Source organism: Rattus rattus, chromosome 10 (assembly GCF_011064425.1).
Source record: "Rattus rattus isolate New Zealand chromosome 10, Rrattus_CSIRO_v1, whole genome shotgun sequence".
Lineage (NCBI taxonomy): Eukaryota > Metazoa > Chordata > Mammalia > Rodentia > Muridae > Rattus > Rattus rattus.
The window spans coordinates 19,505,704-19,517,755 of NC_046163.1; the positions used below are offsets into that span (position 1 = coordinate 19,505,704).

The window sequence follows — 12,052 nt, forward strand, 5'->3', positions numbered from 1 at the left end:
CAACTCTGTGCACTCTAGACAGGAAGGGAACTCTGATGCACAGGCTAGAAAATAATTGAGAAACAGCACGAGGAAAGCAAAGCTGCCTCGAAGTCCACGAGGTAAGGGCAAAAGAGTTTTTCTTTGGTGATTTCATTCTTTATCACTACAAAGCTTTAGATACAGGACCCTTTGATTCAGTTGCTTAACCAATAAGGTAAGAAATGAAATGTCTTTTTTTTTTTATTAACTTGAATATTTCTTATATACATTTCGAGTGTTATTCCCTTTCCCGGTTTCCGGGCAAACATCCCCCTCCCCCCTCCCCTTCCTTATGGGTGTTCCCTCCCCACCCTCCCCCCATTGCCACCCTCCCCCAACAGTCTAGTTCACTGGGGTTCAGTCTTAGCAGGACCCAGGGCTTCCCTTCCACTGGTGCTCTTACTAGGCTATTCATTGCTACCTATGAGGTCAGAGTCCAGGGTCAGTCCATGTATAGTCTTTAGGTAGTGGCTTAGTCCCTGGAAGCTCTGGTTGCTTGGCATTGTTGTACATATGGGGTCTCAAGCCCTTCAAGCTCTTTCCAGTTCTTTCTCTGATTCCTTCAACGGGGGTCCTATTCTCAGTTCAGTGGTTTGCTGCTGGCATTCGCCTCTGTATTTGCTGTATTCTGGCTGTGTCTCTCAGGAGCGATCTACATCCGGCTCCTGTCGGTCTGCACTTCTTTGCTTCATCCATCTTGTCTAATTGGGTGGCTGTATATGTATGGGCCACATGTGGGGCAGGCTCTGAATGGGTGTTCCTTCAGTCTCTGTTTTAATCTTTGCCTCTCTCTTCCCTGCCAAGGGTATTCTTGTTCCCCTTTTAAAGAAGGAGTGAAGCATTCACATTTTGATCATCCGTCTTGAGTTTCATTTGTTCTAGGCATCTAGGGTAATTCAAGCATTTGGGCTAATAGCCACTTATCAGTGAGTGCATACCATGTATGTCTTTCTGTGATTGGGTTAGCTCACTCAGGATGATATTTTCCAGTTCAACCATTTTGCCTCTAATTTCATAAAAAGTCGTTTTGATAGCTAAAGTAATATTCCATTGTGTGGATGTACCACATTTTCTGTATCCATTCCTCTGTTGAAGGGCATCTGGGTTCTTTCCAGCTTCTGGCTATTATAAATAAGGCTATGATGAACATAGTGGAGCACGTGTCTTTTTTTTATATGTTGGGGCATCTTTTGGGTATATGCCCAAGAGAGGTATAGCTGGATCCTCAGGCAGTTCAATGTCCAATTTTCTGAGGAACCTCCAGACTGATTTCCAGAATGGTTGTACCAGTCTGCAACCCCACCAACAATGGAGGAGTGTTCCTCTTTCTCCGCATCCTCGCCAGCATTTGCTGTCACCTGAGTTTTTGATCTTAGCCATTCTCACTGGTGTGAGGTGAAATCTCAGGGTTGTTTTGATTTGCATTTCCTTTATGACTAAAGATGTTGAACATTTCTTTAGGTGTTTCTCCCATTCGGCATTCCTCAGCTGTGAATTCTTTGTTTAGCTCTGAACCCCATTTTTTTAATAGGGTTATTTGTCTCCCTCTGGTCTAACTTTTGAGTTCTTTTTATATTTTGGATATAAGGCCTCTATCATGAAATGTCTTTATTGACTTCCCAAAATGCAAAAACAAAAATGAACAAACAACAACACAAAAATCCAGAATATATTCTAGCGTTAGATAGTTGGAGATTGTGTTCTATTATAATATTTTTCAGTTTTGTTTTTAAATAATATGAAAATAATTGTTATATTCAGTTCAGAACATGGCTTGAGCACTTAACCATATGTCAATGTGTTCTGAGTTTATGCTTGCTAATGTGGAAAGGTCCTTTCCCTCAGAGAACTTGACTTTGACTCTCCTCAAAAACAACTTAGGAAGCCGCACAGGTACTGTGCGTACTAACAGTGGGAGCCAGGCCTGGGGCTGACCTCAGACTGTGTGTGGGTAAGGCTCATGCTGTCTTCGTTTTGGTGAGCCTTGAAACATGGGTGTGTTTTAGAAACATTATTTTTTCCTTACTCCTTGAAAATGGAGAAGTTAGATTTCACAACTAATTGTAACCCAGATTTGAATCTAGACAATAGAGACTTAATCTTCCTGGATCACTGCTCTTTTCTATGGTGTCTTGGGAGCTGTGTAATCTTGGAGTTGGGACAACAGACAGTGCAGTGTATCTGAGACCCGGCACAGTCAGGAAACACGAGATAAGTGAGGCTTCCTCTTGTCTGTTTTTACCTGGAATACTCTGAGTAAAACTCTCCAGGGCAACCAAGGCCCCACCACTCTGAAGCTCCTAGTTGTCTTAAGTTCGACCCTACACCGAATTATGAGGACAAACCCTAGAGAAATATGAAGGTCGTGTAGCTTTGTTCAGTGACTTAATTTTTGCTGGAAAATCTGTGTGTGGAATAGCTCTCCCCTAAGATGCCTATGCTAGTATGTGTCTGAAAAAGCACATCAACAACACTCTATAAAATTACTTCAGTTTCCTGAAGCTTACACATTTGCCCAAATAACTCAATGCTGTGATTCTCTCTGTCTCTCTCTCTCTCTCTCTCATTGGTCACAATTTTAAATTAATAATGGGGATTAGGTGCGTGATTGACTCTAGACTGAATGTTAACCTTTGTGTGTTTGTATGCAATACAGACTGACCCTTTTAAACAGCAGTTTAGGCTTAATGAAATGGTAATTAGATGGCCTCCCTGGAAACAGCGCTAGGATATAATTTGTTTCTTTTCTAAGTAATATGGCAAGTTGGCAAATCTTATTAGAGATAATCATACATGGCTGTTTATTTAGCACGTGATAATAGAAGCGTAAGAAGCTGGATACACTGACTTTCCTTTCCTAGGCAAAGAGTCACGCCAGACTGGGACTGAAGGAGGTGAAGAGCAGACTGAGACACAAGGTGCGGTGCGTGTGTCTGACTTCGTGGTCGTCCTACTTCACCCTGACTATATGAGTCTGTAACCCCTGCTCCACAAACCTTGTGAGATTCATGCTGTAATGGCTCTGAGACATGCTCTCCCTTTGTTTAAGACTGTATTAATGGCAGCTAACTCTCAGCTCCGCTCGTGGATCCACTGCAGAAATCTTTGTATTCTTTATCCCAGAATGTGGACATCTTCTAAGATGCTTTTAGCAGGATATAAGTTTGATTGCCTCTGTACTACAATTGGAGATCTTGCTTCCAACTGATCATTTTAAAAAAAATCTTTGGGTTGAAATTAATCAAAAATGCCACCATTTGGCTTTATAGGTTCATCCCAATAGTAGTCACTACATTGAACATTCATAATTTATAAAAGATCACATATGATAATTTGATTTTGAATCTATGGGTATTCCAGGTATCATATGAATGCTTATAAGTCTATATTTTTGTGTTTGATTCGATTACAAATTACATCTTCGCAATTCTATTAATAATTTGTGTTCTGAATTTTTACTTTTAAAGAAAACAAACTACTTAAAGTATTCTATTCTAATAGTGGTGAACATTTATCTTCATATAATTTTTTTCAACTAGTCAAAGTATGGATTATTTTTAAATTAATTAGATCACACCATAGAAAATCATTTCTTCCTTAGCAAAGTCTTTAAAATTTTACCTATAATGTTTTTCTTTTCATGTTTAACAGATAACCTTACCAATGAAATAACGTTAGCTTAAAAGTGGAGTGTTGTAAAATAATTGTACTGTTCCTCATGTGTAGGACAATGAGGAGGATTTTGCGACCTGTTCTGGTTTGGTACAGTACACACCAGTGTACACCTTGCACCATGAAAGGGGAGAAACCAGAGAGAAGCAGAAGCTTTCCCAGGTAAGGATGCTCGCCCTTTGTGCCCCGGTCTCAGACTACAGGGCCTCAGCCAGTGCTTTAGGAGTCATTTGAGCCATCGATTCTTCTCAATGAAGCATTGCTGGTCAAGCGGGAGAGTAGAGCACTCAGGCCTTACATAATGGAGACACAAATAGACCTACTCTGACAATTCCATCTTGATGCAGACATGAACATCCCACACAGACATTCCACACATAATCTTATTATACTATTTATTACAATATGGACTCTGTGTGTGTAAGCTGTCTGAATAATTAGTTTGGTATTAGGATCATTCGTGTCCACACGCTATCTCCATATGTATCTACAGATATTGTAGCACCAAAAAAAAAAGTACAGACTGTGGGGCCGGGCTCTTCCCAAGCCTTCTGCACATGGGTTACTTAACTTGTGTCTCGTCATGTCTTCAAAGAGTTTATTCCCCAGGGAGTCTGGGAGACATTTAAATCTGTGGTTATGTGCAGTATGAAACGAGTGTCATAGAACAATGATAATAAATGCTCTTTACTGCAAACATAAATGTGTAACCCGACATCCGATATTAAAACAATATTTGGCAATCCAAGGGTGAAGTGCTGTGCAAATGATCCTCATCCTGTGATGGGTGCCTCTTAATGGACCCCGCACAGCTGCTCATGTTGGAACTGAAAATGCTTTGAGGATGCTTCCCTGGTTGAACATCTTAACAGCACTGTACACTGTAGGGCTGTTCCCCCGTGACAGTAAGTGTGACAGGAAGCTGCGTCCCTGTGCTGCCCGGGAACAAGGAACAGTTCTGTATCTTTTATCACTGCTGGGAACAACTCAAAGGTTGGACAGTACTGATTTTTACTTAAAGTATATTGCTTCTCTCCATAGTAAACCTGAACAGCCCTGAAGCCAGACCATCCTGGCATGGGACTGTGCATGTTTTTCTACACCTAGATACTTTATTTGCCATTACTATTTAAAACTTCTTGCAAATGCGGATACCACTAAAAATATTGTTCCACATGGCAAACTGTTTAGAAAAATAGCAATGTAGTCTCTTCTTTTAGAGTGGGCCCCTGAAGGTTTTAACCAACCTTGCGTCTTTAGAAGTCAGCGTTGGAGTGAAATCCGTACCGTGCCTGCAGAGCGTCTTTGACAGCAGTCATGGCTCACACAGGATGAGGGCCAGAAAGGACAACTCAGGGAGAGAGGGCTTCTCCGGCCCACAGTCTGGGGTGCAGTCCACTGGATCAGGAGTCTGCGTGGCAGAGGTTTAAGCAGCTGGTCACATGGCGTACCGTCAGGGGAGCAAATGAGAAGAGCACCGAGATCCGCTCTGCCTTCCACTCTAGCTCACTCTGGGATCACAGCCCGTGGAATGGTGTCACCCAGCAGACTAGAGAACCTAAGCAACACAGGGAGTCCTCCCAGTTCCCTCCCAGTTATTACATGGGGTTCTAAACACCATAGTGGAAGTCAAAAGGAGCCATCTCCACTCCAGATTTTGTCATCCTGACACCCAGACACATGACTGTAAAAACCATGCCCTCCCTCCCTCCCTCCCTCCTCCTTCCCTCCCTCCCTCCCTCCCACCTGTTGCCCTCACAGACTCATAGCTATCCCACAATGCAAATGCATTTAGCACACTACCAGAAGTCCCTAGAGCCTTTAGTACTGCCAGAATCTTACTCTCTGAGACTCGGGCCTTCTCTTAACTAACGTAACTGTACTATACAACGCCACTCCGTCAAGGAAGAATGATGGGATGGCAATGACCTAACCAAATGAGACCGGTGGCCAGTAAGTAAGAAATCCTGCAGCTTTATGTCCGGTATCTGGCTCATGATAGAATCGTCTGGATAAAAGGCTTGGTAGCCCCTTCCCTCTAGGTTTGCAACCTGGGGGACCATAGCGTCTGTGTTGAACCAGCTACAGTATGTACACTCAATTTTCTTCCGCTAATGTCTTCCACACTTTGGATCTTTAAAATTCGAGAGTCTGCATTGCGATTTCTACCCTCTTAGTTTCATTAAGTGGCTCCTTAGGATATCTGTACAGGGACTGCAACCCTGTCACTCATTGCCTCACCTCAGCAGCTCTCTAGAACTTCAGTGTTTATTCCTGACACTCTTAGTTCTCTATCTTTTAAGCCTGCACGACCAGTAGGTGAACAAACCAAGCTGCCAAGTTCAGGTGCCAGCTCCGTTGGACCACAGTGGCATCAGCATCCGTCTGCTGACCCTGAGAAAACACATCTCTAGATAGTTCTTTTAGAGCACAGAGCTCCTTCAGTAAATTCTCAATACAGGCCATCTACTTTCAGATAAACTTGCATTTTCACAACGTGGAGCCTATGACAAGTTGGTCTTGCCCTCAAAACACATTTCTTATTGTCCCAGTGTTCAATCTAGGTTTCATCCTTAATGTCATCCATCTCTAGCAATTTTGGCTGCTTTTAAACCAGCCTCGTCTGTAAGGTGAGGTTTGCCCATGCTCTCTTCTTACCACACTGTACTTTATCCATAGTTGGTGCCACTTTTTGCTCTCTCTCACTGTGGTCTTGGATGAGGGAAGAAAGCAGCCCACGGCCTGAGTTCTCTCCTGCCTTGATATTTCCCTCCACCATATACATGAGTTAGTTCATCTCGTTTATAGTCAGCCTCACATGAGTTTTCAGAAAACAGGAAGAGTGCAGCCCGATTCTTGATGTCATTACCACATGAATAGAAGAGCTCAGATCCCAGTAGAGCCCTTGCTATTTGAAATTTCATGAGCCAGTCCTGTGTACACACATTCTTGTCAGCACTCCTGTCTTCCAGCTCCAGAGAGAATGGCCTGCTCCTCTTTACGTATAGCCTTCATGGTCGTTTTTATCCCAAAGTTCCAAATTCTTGCACATTCTTCCTATACCACTGTTCCAAAGGCTATGAATCACATAGTAGGATTGATCACAGCAATGACACTGCTACCATTCCAAGGTTCTTATCGTTTTTCTCATTTCTAGGACAAAATCGCTTTAAGGAAGGAAGGAAGGGTTTATTTTTGTCATGGTGTGAAGTCCTGGGCCCTGGGGGTGGGGTGGGGGTGTTGTAGACTTTAAGGCAGCCGGTCACATAGCACCTGCAGTCAGGAAGGAGTGAGTGAGCGCCTGAGCCTTTTTCTTCCTTTTCACTCAATTTGTGCCCCAACCTGTGGGACGGTGCTGCCCACATGCAGGTGGATCTTCCTTTCATATTAGCCCTGTCAATCTAAAACAAGTTCACAGACCTGCTGTGATCAGTTAAAAGCTCTCAAAGCAACAGTCAAGATGAATAATCCCAGTGCTGTGAAATGTTTATGGGAAGAAAGTGCGATTGCGTGTCTGATTGGCCAGTGTTATACCCCTGTAACACAAGATTTGAGCTTGAGCACTGCATAAAGAACTGAAAAGTATTTTGTAGATGTTTGGAGGCTGGGTAAAGGTCGCGTGTCATAAAGACATAAAGATAATGGGCTACATTATCACAGGGCAGAAGGGCAGGACAGAGCAGGACATGTGGGTAGGAATGGTGGCGTTACATGACTTTGGGTAGGAACAGTCGAGCCTCAGCCGTCTTAGGAATGAAGGAGGCTGGTAGGTCTTTATGGAGAAGACCGCTCATCTAATAATTCAGCACCCATTGTGTCCAGGACCTTTCCTAGCTACCAGCTGTTAACAGAAGAGAAACATGGAAATATTTTGAATTCATGAGACTATTTTATAGCAAACTAATTTCTCTATTTTTCCTTTTATTAAGCTTATTTTTCATAGACTATTATTAATTTCAGGTGTCATTATCAATTTCTGATTGTGTTACTAAAGCAGTCTTTGAATGAAGTCATTGTGTGTTTAGAAAGTGGCCGGTACATCACATTCGCACATTAAACCAGGCAGCGCTTTTCTCTCTGCTTTTCGGACATCACTAATACACTCAATTCTTGACTGCTCACAAGTTCCAGTGCTCTAAATCACTCTTGTAAACTATTTTTTACCAGCTCTGTAATAGAGTATGTAAATGATGATATTTACCGGAGAGAACAGATTTTTTTGATGAGAAAAATACTTTGTTTTAAATAGAATTCCTTAAGATGAAAACATTTAAATCACAGGAATGCTTTTTCCAAACGTCTAAGTTAAGAGAATCTTCATACGCTAATTATTAAGATTTGCTTTCATAACAGAAGACATTTCAATTATAATTTATTAACTTGTTTTTTATATTTCATGTTAATTTCTAGAAATGGATTTTTAAGTTGTATATATTTAAGGTATACAAAATGGCAAGACGATTATATTTAAGCAAATTAAGCAATAAATAAATTCTCCATCGCCTTCACAGGTGACTTTCTGTGATTCCTAAGAGCACATTAGGCCTACACGGAGCACTCTTCCAATATGAGATACATTTTCATTACTGTGATCTTTCCCAAGTGCATTTGATGGAAAAATTAGTATAGAGCTAGACTGAACTTGGTTTTAAAAAGGAAATTGCGTTTGACATTCAGTGAAATAAAATATCCCTTTGTCTTGCTTTCTGCATTTTTAATTGATATATTGTTAACACCATACATTATTTTCCTAGGCTGCTGTAAGAATTATAAATAATATGAATAAATTATCTTCATAAATAATAAGTACAATAGGTAGTCTACAGTCGGTAGCAGCTGATATACACACGTATGTCTTGAGTGCCAAGTCTTTTGTAACAATGGCCCTATTAGACTTTTCTCTCTTGTGAAATTCCTGTCCTTAGTCACTTGACAGCACTGCGGCCACAGAAGTAGCAGGTATTCATCTTCTTTCTAAGTGGTGTCCTGACTGCTGACTTTAGCATATGATTTGAAAAGCACTATGCATCTTGTATTATGAATAAATCTCTCGTCTGTAACTTTGTAAGATGGTGTTTGGTTTTTTGTCAGCTACATTAAATAGTGACTCTGAATGGACTTGTCTCATCCTCTTCCGAGTTCTTTTAATTATCAGACCCAACTGTGAAAAGCTTTTCCAGTGTCCACCAAGACTTGCCAATGAAAGACTGTTTTTATTTGATTTTCGGAATATTAAGTGAAATTGTGATCATTTGCATTATAAGAATGTATCTCTATTTAACACAAGCAAAGTCTATAGTGTGCGTGCTATCAAGAAGAATTTAAATATACTTTGCTTTGGAGTAGACTGTGAATCTATAATCTATTCCCAGCAAATAGTAATTTGTGTGCTGGTCTGCTAATTAGTATGGCTATTTTCTGTTTTGTTGATGAGGCTTAAATAAATGTCAAGGGTACAGCCATGAAGAGCTCCCAATTAGGCTTCACATTTGTAAAATCCAGCCCTTCCCCTTTTGTGTGGAGATGACAGTTCTAACAGCCGCCCTAGCCTAACAGGACTCCAGGGAAAGGATCCTTCTCTGATTGTATTGAAAGTAGGGCCTGTTTGGTCCAGCGAGAATACTATCGGTCCTGGTGCTGAGCAGCTCTCGTCCTATGGACTTACCCCTTGTCAGTTTTATATTAATGGAATCCTGAAGCATTAGTGAGCAATGTTAGACCACTCATTCTAATTCCGTCATAAGAAATTGTCTAAAATGCATAGAAAATTTAAGAATAAGAGAAAAATCCCTTTTAACAGTAAATTTTAAACTATAAACCTGAACTAGGATCTGCTTTAAAGGATTAAAACATTTTTTGGCTTAGTCCAGCAATTTTTCTCTCTGTCTGCGTCTCTCTCTCTCTCTCTCTCTCTCTCTCTCTCTCTCTCTCTCTCTCTCTCTCTCACACACACACACACACACACACACACACACACTCGGCTAACAACTCTACTAGTGAACAAGCATGAGAGCTCAGCCGTCGTGAGTCAACACTGACAGATGGATGGCCCTAAGCAAAGCACTTCACTGTGACAAAATCTTGTGGAAGAGGACTGAGGAAGCTTTCTGTTGCTAAGCCTGATTAAAACCCTGGCACACATATCACTTTTAACTGTGTCATGCCTAAGACAAAAGCCAGTCCGCCAGAGTTTGCCCCTTTCCACCATCCAGACAGTTCATATAAATCTTTGCAGGAAAGGCTGGTCTTTCCCTTACAGTCTACAATGTCCTTTACAATGAATACCTACTGGGAATGGAGTCGGGACTTTGTACAGTGCTCATGGATGGAACAGGGTTAAGAGCCTTGTTACTATCACACGCTACAATACTCATATACAAACTCATATACAATGCTCATATACAAACTAGCAGTTTGAAATGAGAACAGTTCTGCCTTAAGTAAGTGATGAAGAAATTTTCATTATAAGATATGACTGATAATTTTTTTCTATATACATGCTCACTAAAAATGAAATTTTGATGTTTTTTTATATGTCAAATTGTTTAAAAGTCATTCTAACAGAATTAAATAGCTAGGACAAGTTTATAATTTATGAATAGTATACTTTCATCTTTAAAAAAATGTGCCCTAAAGGTAGATATATGTATATATACATATATATGTGTACACCCATACACACACACACACACAAAATCTCACCATCTTATCATCTTCAATGAATATGATAATCAGACAGTTCGTGTTTTATGGATAGTAAACTGCTTCACACACTACAAATGTGTACAATGTGTTCTTACAGTATAAGTGCAATTTAAAATATAAAACTTAGATGCTGTTAAATTATGTAGCTCATAAAAAAGCAAGAAACTCATGTGTTGTGTATAGTTTACAGTAACATATTAATGTCAAAGTTTTCTTTATAAGAGTTAGCGGACTCCGAAACATAACTAATGAATGGTAGCACTCCTTGTTAAGACCTAGGGAGTGTACAAAGTTGCTATAGTTGCCACTTGTAGTGACACATGCCAGAAATGTCACAAGTTCAAAGTCAGCCTAAGTTCCATAGCATGATTCTGAAGGAAGTAACCACTCACTTCCTCACAGGAAAACATAACTATAAATTACAAATCAAGATAAATAATTGTGTTGGCATGGGTTAGAGGAGGGCAAGTAAAGTTAAGAATACGCAGTTTTGTAAGATAAGTTTTACATAAGACATACAGTTACTTTTATAGTTTGAAATTACATCATTCCCTCCAAGCCTTTCCACATCCCCGTTCCTACTGTCCCTCAGACTTGTGGTCTTTCACTAGTTGTTACGTACAGATATGTATATACATATTCTCCTAAATACAGCCTCCTCAGCCTGTGCATGTTAGTTACACGCATGTCCTCAGGGCTCACCACTTGGCATCCACACCCAGCTGGTGCTTTTCACTGGAGAAGCAAGTTCCTCCACCTCAGCTCTGATAGCTGCCTGTTCTTTGTGTGCAGCTGAGAACCCTTGGGCTTTCTCCTGTCCACATTAGACATGTCTGCTGTCGTCTTTGTTCAGCCCATGGTTAGGTACTCATCAATTCTGGGATTGCTAGGAGACACCTCTCACAGTAAACTCCCAGGACCTCTGCTTCTGCCCCCTCTTCCACAATGTCCCAAGCCTTAGTTGCTGCAGGGTTTGTTTGTTTTATATATATATATATATATATATTTATATATATATATATATATGTATGTATGTATGTATGTATGTATGTATGTATCACATTGAAACTGGGTTCCACAACACTGCATTTTGATCTGTAGTGACTTTCTGCAATGTTTTTCATCTGTTGCAAAGAAAAGTTTCCTTGATGAGGGGTGAGGACCACACATATCTTTGATATGAGGACAGATATTTAGAATGTAGCTAGAGTTCATGCTAGCTTAGTAAGGTGATTGTAGGCTCTCCTTCAAGATCGATGACTTCACTAGCACTGGGTAGATGGCTGGGAATGGTTTCCTTCTCTCTGAACAGGACCTATGAAGACAAATAAGTAACAACTGTGATGAGCAGCCACTTTTGATTTTATTTTGGCTCGATATTGAAGGCATTATTAGGGTAAATTGCTACTTGACGTACTGGGGAAATGTTTTAAATGCTTTAAAGGATAACATTTTTTGAAATACGTTAAGTGAGCATGACCATAAAATATTGCCTAAATAAAACTATATTATAGCAATGTATATTCCAGGGTTTCCTCAAATTGGATTTAACCCAATTTACCCTGTAACTTACACAGTTGATTTTCTGGTAAAATGTACAGGTGGGGTATTGTTAATTAGGAGGAAGTTATCTTCTCCTATGGAACGGTATTTC

The 12,052-nt window shown here is 40.5% G+C and overlaps 1 protein-coding gene across 2 annotated transcripts in view; it reads left to right on the forward strand.

Moving 5' to 3' along the window:
* Dennd1b (DENN domain containing 1B) overlaps positions 1 to 12,052 on the forward strand; it is a 212,740-nt gene that overhangs the window by 187,449 nt on the left and 13,239 nt on the right. For both annotated transcript variants that reach the window (XM_032915408.1, XM_032915409.1), the window contains 2 exons: positions 2,883 to 2,939; positions 3,748 to 3,855. In XM_032915408.1, coding sequence (XP_032771299.1) covers positions 2,883 to 2,939; positions 3,748 to 3,855 — 165 coding nt within the window. The remainder of the gene's footprint in view (positions 1 to 2,882; positions 2,940 to 3,747; positions 3,856 to 12,052) is intronic.